This window comes from Lates calcarifer, unplaced genomic scaffold (assembly GCF_001640805.2).
Source record: "Lates calcarifer isolate ASB-BC8 unplaced genomic scaffold, TLL_Latcal_v3 _unitig_63_quiver_945, whole genome shotgun sequence".
Classification (NCBI taxonomy): Eukaryota; Metazoa; Chordata; class Actinopteri; family Centropomidae; genus Lates; species Lates calcarifer.
In genome coordinates this window covers 14,339-28,340 of record NW_026117868.1, presented here as the reverse complement: position 1 = coordinate 28,340, position 14,002 = coordinate 14,339, and the positions used below count along the sequence as shown (strand labels likewise).

At 43.2% G+C, this 14,002-nt stretch overlaps 1 protein-coding gene across 50 annotated transcripts in view; it reads left to right on the top strand.

The window, feature by feature from the left end:
* LOC108879369 (uncharacterized) overlaps positions 1–14,002 on the top strand; it is a 28,600-nt gene that overhangs the window by 8,247 nt on the left and 6,351 nt on the right. For 4 of the 50 annotated variants that reach the window (XM_051069162.1, XM_051069152.1, XM_051069153.1 and 1 more), the window contains 6 exons: positions 2,542–2,991; positions 3,926–4,381; positions 7,110–7,559; positions 8,494–8,949; positions 11,677–12,126; positions 13,061–13,516. In XM_051069162.1, the coding sequence (XP_050925119.1) occupies positions 2,542–2,991; positions 3,926–4,381; positions 7,110–7,559; positions 8,494–8,949; positions 11,677–12,126; positions 13,061–13,516 (2,718 nt within the window). The remainder of the gene's footprint in view (positions 1–2,541; positions 2,992–3,925; positions 4,382–7,109; positions 7,560–8,493; positions 8,950–11,676; positions 12,127–13,060; positions 13,517–14,002) is intronic. The other 46 variants (XM_051069169.1, XM_051069170.1, XM_051069164.1 and 43 more) reach the window with 36 other exon arrangements.

Sequence of the window (14,002 nt, the reverse complement as noted above, 5' to 3'; positions counted from 1 at the left end):
AAGGGTCTGGGTTCAGGCCCCAGTTCACCTGGGACTTTTCTCTTGTTTCTCCCTGTGCCTGTGTGGGTTCTCTCCAGGTACTCTGGCTTCCTCCCACAGTCCAAAGACATGAATGTGAGTGTGAATGGTTGTTTGTCTATGGATGGACTGGCGATCCGTACAGGCTGTATCCAGCCTCTCGCCCAGTGTCAGCTGGGATAGGCTCCAGCCCTCCCACAACCCTTAAGGAGTGGTATGGATAATGGATGGATTAACACAGGCAGACACCACAACAAACAAACACTGCTACCTTCTGCTCAGATTATTTAAAGTTGTGATGGCAGTTGGAATGAAACTTTTTCCAAAGCGTGTTTTTTTTACAGGTTATTTGTCTGTATCTGATGCCAGAGGGGAGGAGTGTGAAGCATGGGTACAGAGAGTAGCAGGGGACGTGTGCTATGATCTGTGCTTTGCAAGTGATGGCAGTGTCAACAAGGGCTGGTAGATTGGGGGAGTGGAGGCCGATTATTTTAAAGCATGTATGAGTGATTTTGAAAAGCTTGTTTCAGTTGTTATGGGGGAGCATGGTGAAATAGCAGGTGGCACACTAGAAAAGGATGAATTTGATAATGCTACAACACAGAAGAAGCAGAAAGTGGGGTTTAACTGTGAGGGAATGTTTGAATGACATGGGAGTCTCTGCTGACAGCGTTTATGGATGCTGTTGGAAAAAGTTCAGTTTACTGTTCAGATAAATGCCAAGGTATTTAAAACTGTCCACTATCTCCACTGGCAGATTGTTGATGTATATGGGGTAATGTGGGGTGTTATTGTTTCAGATGTCAAATATGAGCTCCTTTGTTTTTGTGACTTTGAGGCGGAGGTGATTGTCTGCACATCACTGTGCAAAGTGAGTGGCAGATCGTTGGTAGGCTGTGACTGAGTCCTTGTCTGACAGAAGAGCGAGTATGGCAGTGTCATCAGAACATGTGTACATATGAATTGATAATATTCACAAGGCACATGCAGGGATATAAACATCTATCTGGATTACCACTAGGGAAAAGAAAATTGCCTTAACATATGGACCGCTTAGGAGTGTTAGGGCTGTGATCGCAACATAAAATGATCAATGATGTAAATATCAACCAAATGTAGAATGTATGGGGACTAATAAAAAGTTCAGTGGGCAGTCGCTAATAAAATCCTGTCCTGGCTGTGCGGCTTCAGTATTGTCGGAGAAATCAATGGGTGGTCCTGTGTTCTCCCTGAAGAGTTAACTGCTTGACATTAGCCCTGCTTTGTAGCTCCCTTTGCTGGCAGACCTTGAGTTGTATCTGCTGGTGCTTGGTCTTACGTCCTTTGGTAGGCTCTTGCGTCGCTACCAAAGTTCAGTCCAGTGTACAGCTCTGCTTCAGGCAGACCTCATGGAGGTCAGACAGCGTTGTTCCTACCCTTGTTGTAGGCTGATGAGAAGGAGAGCAACTAATTCTCTCTTGAAGAGCAGCACAGTAGAGACAACTCCTCTCTCTTGAGGAGTCACAGAGTAGAGAGACTCCTGCTCTCTTGGTGAGCGCGGCAGAGAGAGAGTCAGCAGAGAACATCTCCTCTTTGTTGACTCCAGTGACCTCATGGGTCATGGGCGATGCAGCGACCAGTTGTTGCTGGAGTTGAGGATTTTTCACCTTGGTGTGAAAAGTTGAAGGAGCTTGGGAGACTGAGTTGAATGAGCGTTTTTCTGTGGGACAAAAGGAGCCATGTGGTCCATTCTTCCATTTTGACTGGGTTGAGGCCCTACCACAGCGTATTTATTCCTACATTACCCAGAGTTCCTCAGGGCAGAAAGGTAACAGTGCTATGCTGTGTTTCATTTACATTGGAGGTCAGAACTGGGAACTGGGATTGACATCACCTACGAGTTAACAGCGTTCCAGTTGAGAAGTCGGAAAAAACATGGACACTCACAGAGTTTCGGAGTAAAACAAATATTTACTCTATCTGAAGAACACCTCAGCTGTTCACTTTAGATATAAATGTAAACACTTCAGAACGTTCTTAAAAAGCTGTTCAAATTTAACTGTTTGAGAAAGAAAGAAACATTGAGCAATGAAAGTGAACAATTTCAAACGTATCCCGGGCTAGCCATGTTATTGCTAGCTATTCTTAGCGATACTGATTGATAACAATGTTCTACATGGTATTTGCACATACAAACAGTGTAGCAGCATGTCCACGGATAAACAGTGAACTGTACTGTGTGTATGACTGATTTAATGTGGAACAAATAAGACCCAACTGCTATAAACAGTGAAATGTTTTGAAATAAATGATTTGAGGATTGACCATTGTTGCCTGACATTCCTGGTTCCTTAAACATTGTGTGAAGTTAGTCAGTAAAAGTCACTGTCATTGTTGTTGAATGTTAGGCTGATTGATTTGACTGTATTCTGCTCATTAGCAGGTATTTTGTAGCTTTCAGCAGCTCCACTCCCTGTATGTCAGTATTGTTTGTCTCTGTTTCTGTTACTGACGTCATAACAACATGTTTTATTCTCGTTCCAGTTTCTCTCCCTGGTTTAAAGTCTTGAATCAAACCAGGTTCTTTGGGAATCTGTTCTGTGCAGCAGCAGAGAGAGAACAGCAGACAGGAGAGAAGATACTGGAGATGTTATCATCAGTCTGCACATATCAAACATTCCCTTTGAATGACAGCTATTTTGACGACGACGATGATGATCTGAAATATCAGTGTGATTTCCTGCTGGATCTTTTCTCCCATGTGAAGGACGATGAGACTAAAACAGGTCTGAGAGTCCTTCCAGTGTTCCAGTCAGTTTTCCAGTCAGCTCCTTCAGTCTGGATCATAGACCTCTCAAAGAGAAAGACCTCCATCCTCCTGGAAGTGTTGAAACTCCAACCAGAGAAGAAACAAGTGGAGCTGACAGGCTGTTCAGATGAAGAGAGTGAAGTGAGGAGTCTCCTACAGTGTCTGCCGTATATCTCACAGCTCAGGTAAATGATTATCATTTTCACTAAGGCCCGTGCACTGAAGGTGCAAGGAACTCATTGTTTCTGTTAAGATTGTAATTATTCTGTTTCTCCAAAGTGCCAGGGCCCTTTCAACTGTTTTTGTAGCTTTAATTATTTCTGTTTACACTTGAAGCTGTCCCATCTGTTTTGAGTGTTTAAAGATGAAGATGAAATTTCAGAACAAATTCCATACTACAGTTCACAAAAACATTTTATCCCTCTTTATTGAGATTATTGTTATTCTGCTGCAGAAACACATTTTTGAGGGGCTTAGGATGCTTCAAAACTCACCAAATTGCCTTACATGTCAGACATGGTGAAGGTTGCAAAGTTCTGTAGTGACTGGACTTAGGGGATGGGCAGTGAGCTCCACAGCACGTCAGTGCTGAAAAAAGTAAACTAAACTAAACTTATACAATATATCATAAGTAGCGTAACTTGATATCTGATATGGGTCTGGGGCACAGGTGTGGCAAAACAGCTTGAGGGTGCACCCCAGAAAAAGTTCACAAGGCATGAGTAACATTCCTAGACCTACAAAAGAGCCTTGGAGCTATAACTTAAACCCAACAGGAAGTTGGCCCTTTTGAATTTACTGTGCAATTTTAGTGTCAGTTTTTGCCACATACAGGTGCTATACTTTAACAAACTCCTTCTAGTCCAACAGTCACGCAGTTTCAGAGCCATGCCAGGTGAACTGCATTAACACTGTGGCTGCCACTGCCCCAACGGATACAAAGCGCCAGGGCCCTTTCAACACTTATTTCTGTCACAAGACGCTGTCCCATCTGTTTTGAGTGTTTCTGCATGTAGATTAAATTATCAAAACAAATTTCATACTACAGTTCACAGAAACATTTGATTTCTCTTAGATAAAAACGAGACATCACATGATTTTTAATCCTTGTGATTTCAGTTTCGTGTCTCAGTCTTCAGATCCTTCAGATGAAGCCAGGTTCTTTGGGAATCTGTTCTGTGCAGCAGCAGAGAGAGAACAGCAGACAGGAGAGAAGATACTGGAGCTGTTATCATCAGTCTGCACATATCAAACATTCCCTTTGAATGACAGAGACATGGATGATGATGATGATTATGATCCAGAATATCAGTGTGATTTCCTGCTGGATCTTTGCTCCCATGTGAAAGACTATGAGACTAAAACAGGCCTGAGAGTCCTTCCATCATTACAGTCAGTTTTCCAGTCAGCTCCTTCAGTCTGGTTCATAGACCCCTCAAAGAGAAAGACCTCCATCCTCCTGGAAGTGTTGAAACTCCAACCAGAGAAGAAACAAGTGGAGCTGACAGGCTGTTCAGATGAAGAGAGTGAAGTGAGGAGTCTCCTACAGTGTCTGCCGTATATCTCACAGCTCAGGTAAATGATTATCATTTTCACTAAGGCCTGTGCACTGAAGGTTCAGATTCAGATACTTTATTGTCCCCAAAGTGAAATTTGTTTTCACAATCTACACACATTTAACGAGTAACATTCAGCACAGAAAAACACATTGCACATGATGCAGCACAGTGGTGTAGTGGTTAGCACTATTTCCTCACAGCAAGAAGGGTCTGGGTTCAGGCCCCAGTTCACCTGGGACTTTTCTCTTGTTTCTCCCTGTGCCTGTGTGGGTTCTCTCCAGGTACTCTGGCTTCCTCCCACAGTCCAAAGACATGAATGTGAGTGTGAATGGTTGTTTGTCTATGGATGGACTGGCGATCCGTACAGGCTGTATCCAGCCTCTCGCCCAGTGTCAGCTGGGATAGGCTCCAGCCCTCCCACAACCCTTAAGGAGTGGTATGGATAATGGATGGATTAACACAGGCAGACACCACAACAAACAAACACTGCTACCTTCTGCTCAGATTATTTAAAGTTGTGATGGCAGTTGGAATGAAACTTTTTCCAAAGCGTGTTTTTTTTACAGGTTATTTGTCTGTATCTGATGCCAGAGGGGAGGAGTGTGAAGCATGGGTACAGAGAGTAGCAGGGGACGTGTGCTATGATCTGTGCTTTGCAAGTGATGGCAGTGTCAACAAGGGCTGGTAGATTGGGGGAGTGGAGGCCGATTATTTTAAAGCATGTATGAGTGATTTTGAAAAGCTTGTTTCAGTTGTTATGGGGGAGCATGGTGAAATAGCAGGTGGCACACTAGAAAAGGATGAATTTGATAATGCTACAACACAGAAGAAGCAGAAAGTGGGGTTTAACTGTGAGGGAATGTTTGAATGACATGGGAGTCTCTGCTGACAGCGTTTATGGATGCTGTTGGAAAAAGTTCAGTTTACTGTTCAGATAAATGCCAAGGTATTTAAAACTGTCCACTATCTCCACTGGCAGATTGTTGATGTATATGGGGTAATGTGGGGTGTTATTGTTTCAGATGTCAAATATGAGCTCCTTTGTTTTTGTGACTTTGAGGCGGAGGTGATTGTCTGCACATCACTGTGCAAAGTGAGTGGCAGATCGTTGGTAGGCTGTGACTGAGTCCTTGTCTGACAGAAGAGCGAGTATGGCAGTGTCATCAGAACATGTGTACATATGAATTGATAATATTCACAAGGCACATGCAGGGATATAAACATCTATCTGGATTACCACTAGGGAAAAGAAAATTGCCTTAACATATGGACCGCTTAGGAGTGTTAGGGCTGTGATCGCAACATAAAATGATCAATGATGTAAATATCAACCAAATGTAGAATGTATGGGGACTAATAAAAAGTTCAGTGGGCAGTCGCTAATAAAATCCTGTCCTGGCTGTGCGGCTTCAGTATTGTCGGAGAAATCAATGGGTGGTCCTGTGTTCTCCCTGAAGAGTTAACTGCTTGACATTAGCCCTGCTTTGTAGCTCCCTTTGCTGGCAGACCTTGAGTTGTATCTGCTGGTGCTTGGTCTTACGTCCTTTGGTAGGCTCTTGCGTCGCTACCAAAGTTCAGTCCAGTGTACAGCTCTGCTTCAGGCAGACCTCATGGAGGTCAGACAGCGTTGTTCCTACCCTTGTTGTAGGCTGATGAGAAGGAGAGCAACTAATTCTCTCTTGAAGAGCAGCACAGTAGAGACAACTCCTCTCTCTTGAGGAGTCACAGAGTAGAGAGACTCCTGCTCTCTTGGTGAGCGCGGCAGAGAGAGAGTCAGCAGAGAACATCTCCTCTTTGTTGACTCCAGTGACCTCATGGGTCATGGGCGATGCAGCGACCAGTTGTTGCTGGAGTTGAGGATTTTTCACCTTGGTGTGAAAAGTTGAAGGAGCTTGGGAGACTGAGTTGAATGAGCGTTTTTCTGTGGGACAAAAGGAGCCATGTGGTCCATTCTTCCATTTTGACTGGGTTGAGGCCCTACCACAGCGTATTTATTCCTACATTACCCAGAGTTCCTCAGGGCAGAAAGGTAACAGTGCTATGCTGTGTTTCATTTACATTGGAGGTCAGAACTGGGAACTGGGATTGACATCACCTACGAGTTAACAGCGTTCCAGTTGAGAAGTCGGAAAAACATGGACACTCACAGAGTTTCGGAGTAAAACAAATATTTACTCTATCTGAAGAACACCTCAGCTGTTCACTTTAGATATAAATGTAAACACTTCAGAACGTTCTTAAAAAGCTGTTCAAATTTAACTGTTTGAGAAAGAAAGAAACATTGAGCAATGAAAGTGAACAATTTCAAACGTATCCCGGGCTAGCCATGTTATTGCTAGCTATTCTTAGCGATACTGATTGATAACAATGTTCTACATGGTATTTGCACATACAAACAGTGTAGCAGCATGTCCACGGATAAACAGTGAACTGTACTGTGTGTATGACTGATTTAATGTGGAACAAATAAGACCCAACTGCTATAAACAGTGAAATGTTTTGAAATAAATGATTTGAGGATTGACCATTGTTGCCTGACATTCCTGGTTCCTTAAACATTGTGTGAAGTTAGTCAGTAAAAGTCACTGTCATTGTTGTTGAATGTTAGGCTGATTGATTTGACTGTATTCTGCTCATTAGCAGGTATTTTGTAGCTTTCAGCAGCTCCACTCCCTGTATGTCAGTATTGTTTGTCTCTGTTTCTGTTACTGACGTCATAACAACATGTTTTATTCTCGTTCCAGTTTCTCTCCCTGGTTTAAAGTCTTGAATCAAACCAGGTTCTTTGGGAATCTGTTCTGTGCAGCAGCAGAGAGAGAACAGCAGACAGGAGAGAAGATACTGGAGATGTTATCATCAGTCTGCACATATCAAACATTCCCTTTGAATGACAGCTATTTTGACGACGACGATGATGATCTGAAATATCAGTGTGATTTCCTGCTGGATCTTTTCTCCCATGTGAAGGACGATGAGACTAAAACAGGTCTGAGAGTCCTTCCAGTGTTCCAGTCAGTTTTCCAGTCAGCTCCTTCAGTCTGGATCATAGACCTCTCAAAGAGAAAGACCTCCATCCTCCTGGAAGTGTTGAAACTCCAACCAGAGAAGAAACAAGTGGAGCTGACAGGCTGTTCAGATGAAGAGAGTGAAGTGAGGAGTCTCCTACAGTGTCTGCCGTATATCTCACAGCTCAGGTAAATGATTATCATTTTCACTAAGGCCCGTGCACTGAAGGTGCAAGGAACTCATTGTTTCTGTTAAGATTGTAATTATTCTGTTTCTCCAAAGTGCCAGGGCCCTTTCAACTGTTTTTGTAGCTTTAATTATTTCTGTTTACACTTGAAGCTGTCCCATCTGTTTTGAGTGTTTAAAGATGAAGATGAAATTTCAGAACAAATTCCATACTACAGTTCACAAAAACATTTTATCCCTCTTTATTGAGATTATTGTTATTCTGCTGCAGAAACACATTTTTGAGGGGCTTAGGATGCTTCAAAACTCACCAAATTGCCTTACATGTCAGACATGGTGAAGGTTGCAAAGTTCTGTAGTGACTGGACTTAGGGGATGGGCAGTGAGCTCCACAGCACGTCAGTGCTGAAAAAAGTAAACTAAACTAAACTTATACAATATATCATAAGTAGCGTAACTTGATATCTGATATGGGTCTGGGGCACAGGTGTGGCAAAACAGCTTGAGGGTGCACCCCAGAAAAAGTTCACAAGGCATGAGTAACATTCCTAGACCTACAAAAGAGCCTTGGAGCTATAACTTAAACCCAACAGGAAGTTGGCCCTTTTGAATTTACTGTGCAATTTTAGTGTCAGTTTTTGCCACATACAGGTGCTATACTTTAACAAACTCCTTCTAGTCCAACAGTCACGCAGTTTCAGAGCCATGCCAGGTGAACTGCATTAACACTGTGGCTGCCACTGCCCCAACGGATACAAAGCGCCAGGGCCCTTTCAACACTTATTTCTGTCACAAGACGCTGTCCCATCTGTTTTGAGTGTTTCTGCATGTAGATTAAATTATCAAAACAAATTTCATACTACAGTTCACAGAAACATTTGATTTCTCTTAGATAAAAACGAGACATCACATGATTTTTAATCCTTGTGATTTCAGTTTCGTGTCTCAGTCTTCAGATCCTTCAGATGAAGCCAGGTTCTTTGGGAATCTGTTCTGTGCAGCAGCAGAGAGAGAACAGCAGACAGGAGAGAAGATACTGGAGCTGTTATCATCAGTCTGCACATATCAAACATTCCCTTTGAATGACAGAGACATGGATGATGATGATGATTATGATCCAGAATATCAGTGTGATTTCCTGCTGGATCTTTGCTCCCATGTGAAAGACTATGAGACTAAAACAGGCCTGAGAGTCCTTCCATCATTACAGTCAGTTTTCCAGTCAGCTCCTTCAGTCTGGTTCATAGACCCCTCAAAGAGAAAGACCTCCATCCTCCTGGAAGTGTTGAAACTCCAACCAGAGAAGAAACAAGTGGAGCTGACAGGCTGTTCAGATGAAGAGAGTGAAGTGAGGAGTCTCCTACAGTGTCTGCCGTATATCTCACAGCTCAGGTAAATGATTATCATTTTCACTAAGGCCTGTGCACTGAAGGTTCAGATTCAGATACTTTATTGTCCCCAAAGTGAAATTTGTTTTCACAATCTACACACATTTAACGAGTAACATTCAGCACAGAAAAACACATTGCACATGATGCAGCACAGTGGTGTAGTGGTTAGCACTATTTCCTCACAGCAAGAAGGGTCTGGGTTCAGGCCCCAGTTCACCTGGGACTTTTCTCTTGTTTCTCCCTGTGCCTGTGTGGGTTCTCTCCAGGTACTCTGGCTTCCTCCCACAGTCCAAAGACATGAATGTGAGTGTGAATGGTTGTTTGTCTATGGATGGACTGGCGATCCGTACAGGCTGTATCCAGCCTCTCGCCCAGTGTCAGCTGGGATAGGCTCCAGCCCTCCCACAACCCTTAAGGAGTGGTATGGATAATGGATGGATTAACACAGGCAGACACCACAACAAACAAACACTGCTACCTTCTGCTCAGATTATTTAAAGTTGTGATGGCAGTTGGAATGAAACTTTTTCCAAAGCGTGTTTTTTTTACAGGTTATTTGTCTGTATCTGATGCCAGAGGGGAGGAGTGTGAAGCATGGGTACAGAGAGTAGCAGGGGACGTGTGCTATGATCTGTGCTTTGCAAGTGATGGCAGTGTCAACAAGGGCTGGTAGATTGGGGGAGTGGAGGCCGATTATTTTAAAGCATGTATGAGTGATTTTGAAAAGCTTGTTTCAGTTGTTATGGGGGAGCATGGTGAAATAGCAGGTGGCACACTAGAAAAGGATGAATTTGATAATGCTACAACACAGAAGAAGCAGAAAGTGGGGTTTAACTGTGAGGGAATGTTTGAATGACATGGGAGTCTCTGCTGACAGCGTTTATGGATGCTGTTGGAAAAAGTTCAGTTTACTGTTCAGATAAATGCCAAGGTATTTAAAACTGTCCACTATCTCCACTGGCAGATTGTTGATGTATATGGGGTAATGTGGGGTGTTATTGTTTCAGATGTCAAATATGAGCTCCTTTGTTTTTGTGACTTTGAGGCGGAGGTGATTGTCTGCACATCACTGTGCAAAGTGAGTGGCAGATCGTTGGTAGGCTGTGACTGAGTCCTTGTCTGACAGAAGAGCGAGTATGGCAGTGTCATCAGAACATGTGTACATATGAATTGATAATATTCACAAGGCACATGCAGGGATATAAACATCTATCTGGATTACCACTAGGGAAAAGAAAATTGCCTTAACATATGGACCGCTTAGGAGTGTTAGGGCTGTGATCGCAACATAAAATGATCAATGATGTAAATATCAACCAAATGTAGAATGTATGGGGACTAATAAAAAGTTCAGTGGGCAGTCGCTAATAAAATCCTGTCCTGGCTGTGCGGCTTCAGTATTGTCGGAGAAATCAATGGGTGGTCCTGTGTTCTCCCTGAAGAGTTAACTGCTTGACATTAGCCCTGCTTTGTAGCTCCCTTTGCTGGCAGACCTTGAGTTGTATCTGCTGGTGCTTGGTCTTACGTCCTTTGGTAGGCTCTTGCGTCGCTACCAAAGTTCAGTCCAGTGTACAGCTCTGCTTCAGGCAGACCTCATGGAGGTCAGACAGCGTTGTTCCTACCCTTGTTGTAGGCTGATGAGAAGGAGAGCAACTAATTCTCTCTTGAAGAGCAGCACAGTAGAGACAACTCCTCTCTCTTGAGGAGTCACAGAGTAGAGAGACTCCTGCTCTCTTGGTGAGCGCGGCAGAGAGAGAGTCAGCAGAGAACATCTCCTCTTTGTTGACTCCAGTGACCTCATGGGTCATGGGCGATGCAGCGACCAGTTGTTGCTGGAGTTGAGGATTTTTCACCTTGGTGTGAAAAGTTGAAGGAGCTTGGGAGACTGAGTTGAATGAGCGTTTTTCTGTGGGACAAAAGGAGCCATGTGGTCCATTCTTCCATTTTGACTGGGTTGAGGCCCTACCACAGCGTATTTATTCCTACATTACCCAGAGTTCCTCAGGGCAGAAAGGTAACAGTGCTATGCTGTGTTTCATTTACATTGGAGGTCAGAACTGGGAACTGGGATTGACATCACCTACGAGTTAACAGCGTTCCAGTTGAGAAGTCGGAAAACATGGACACTCACAGAGTTTCGGAGTAAAACAAATATTTACTCTATCTGAAGAACACCTCAGCTGTTCACTTTAGATATAAATGTAAACACTTCAGAACGTTCTTAAAAAGCTGTTCAAATTTAACTGTTTGAGAAAGAAAGAAACATTGAGCAATGAAAGTGAACAATTTCAAACGTATCCCGGGCTAGCCATGTTATTGCTAGCTATTCTTAGCGATACTGATTGATAACAATGTTCTACATGGTATTTGCACATACAAACAGTGTAGCAGCATGTCCACGGATAAACAGTGAACTGTACTGTGTGTATGACTGATTTAATGTGGAACAAATAAGACCCAACTGCTATAAACAGTGAAATGTTTTGAAATAAATGATTTGAGGATTGACCATTGTTGCCTGACATTCCTGGTTCCTTAAACATTGTGTGAAGTTAGTCAGTAAAAGTCACTGTCATTGTTGTTGAATGTTAGGCTGATTGATTTGACTGTATTCTGCTCATTAGCAGGTATTTTGTAGCTTTCAGCAGCTCCACTCCCTGTATGTCAGTATTGTTTGTCTCTGTTTCTGTTACTGACGTCATAACAACATGTTTTATTCTCGTTCCAGTTTCTCTCCCTGGTTTAAAGTCTTGAATCAAACCAGGTTCTTTGGGAATCTGTTCTGTGCAGCAGCAGAGAGAGAACAGCAGACAGGAGAGAAGATACTGGAGATGTTATCATCAGTCTGCACATATCAAACATTCCCTTTGAATGACAGCTATTTTGACGACGACGATGATGATCTGAAATATCAGTGTGATTTCCTGCTGGATCTTTTCTCCCATGTGAAGGACGATGAGACTAAAACAGGTCTGAGAGTCCTTCCAGTGTTCCAGTCAGTTTTCCAGTCAGCTCCTTCAGTCTGGATCATAGACCTCTCAAAGAGAAAGACCTCCATCCTCCTGGAAGTGTTGAAACTCCAACCAGAGAAGAAACAAGTGGAGCTGACAGGCTGTTCAGATGAAGAGAGTGAAGTGAGGAGTCTCCTACAGTGTCTGCCGTATATCTCACAGCTCAGGTAAATGATTATCATTTTCACTAAGGCCCGTGCACTGAAGGTGCAAGGAACTCATTGTTTCTGTTAAGATTGTAATTATTCTGTTTCTCCAAAGTGCCAGGGCCCTTTCAACTGTTTTTGTAGCTTTAATTATTTCTGTTTACACTTGAAGCTGTCCCATCTGTTTTGAGTGTTTAAAGATGAAGATGAAATTTCAGAACAAATTCCATACTACAGTTCACAAAAACATTTTATCCCTCTTTATTGAGATTATTGTTATTCTGCTGCAGAAACACATTTTTGAGGGGCTTAGGATGCTTCAAAACTCACCAAATTGCCTTACATGTCAGACATGGTGAAGGTTGCAAAGTTCTGTAGTGACTGGACTTAGGGGATGGGCAGTGAGCTCCACAGCACGTCAGTGCTGAAAAAAGTAAACTAAACTAAACTTATACAATATATCATAAGTAGCGTAACTTGATATCTGATATGGGTCTGGGGCACAGGTGTGGCAAAACAGCTTGAGGGTGCACCCCAGAAAAAGTTCACAAGGCATGAGTAACATTCCTAGACCTACAAAAGAGCCTTGGAGCTATAACTTAAACCCAACAGGAAGTTGGCCCTTTTGAATTTACTGTGCAATTTTAGTGTCAGTTTTTGCCACATACAGGTGCTATACTTTAACAAACTCCTTCTAGTCCAACAGTCACGCAGTTTCAGAGCCATGCCAGGTGAACTGCATTAACACTGTGGCTGCCACTGCCCCAACGGATACAAAGCGCCAGGGCCCTTTCAACACTTATTTCTGTCACAAGACGCTGTCCCATCTGTTTTGAGTGTTTCTGCATGTAGATTAAATTATCAAAACAAATTTCATACTACAGTTCACAGAAACATTTGATTTCTCTTAGATAAAAACGAGACATCACATGATTTTTAATCCTTGTGATTTCAGTTTCGTGTCTCAGTCTTCAGATCCTTCAGATGAAGCCAGGTTCTTTGGGAATCTGTTCTGTGCAGCAGCAGAGAGAGAACAGCAGACAGGAGAGAAGATACTGGAGCTGTTATCATCAGTCTGCACATATCAAACATTCCCTTTGAATGACAGAGACATGGATGATGATGATGATTATGATCCAGAATATCAGTGTGATTTCCTGCTGGATCTTTGCTCCCATGTGAAAGACTATGAGACTAAAACAGGCCTGAGAGTCCTTCCATCATTACAGTCAGTTTTCCAGTCAGCTCCTTCAGTCTGGTTCATAGACCCCTCAAAGAGAAAGACCTCCATCCTCCTGGAAGTGTTGAAACTCCAACCAGAGAAGAAACAAGTGGAGCTGACAGGCTGTTCAGATGAAGAGAGTGAAGTGAGGAGTCTCCTACAGTGTCTGCCGTATATCTCACAGCTCAGGTAAATGATTATCATTTTCACTAAGGCCTGTGCACTGAAGGTTCAGATTCAGATACTTTATTGTCCCCAAAGTGAAATTTGTTTTCACAATCTACACACATTTAACGAGTAACATTCAGCACAGAAAAACACATTGCACATGATGCAGCACAGTGGTGTAGTGGTTAGCACTATTTCCTCACAGCAAGAAGGGTCTGGGTTCAGGCCCCAGTTCACCTGGGACTTTTCTCTTGTTTCTCCCTGTGCCTGTGTGGGTTCTCTCCAGGTACTCTGGCTTCCTCCCACAGTCCAAAGACATGAATGTGAGTGTGAATGGTTGTTTGTCTATGGATGGACTGGCGATCCGTACAGGCTGTATCCAGCCTCTCGCCCAGTGTCAGCTGGGATAGGCTCCAGCCCTCCCACAACCCTTAAGGAGTGGTATGGATAATGGATGGATTAACACAGGCAGACACCACAACAAACAAACACTGCTACCTTCTGCTC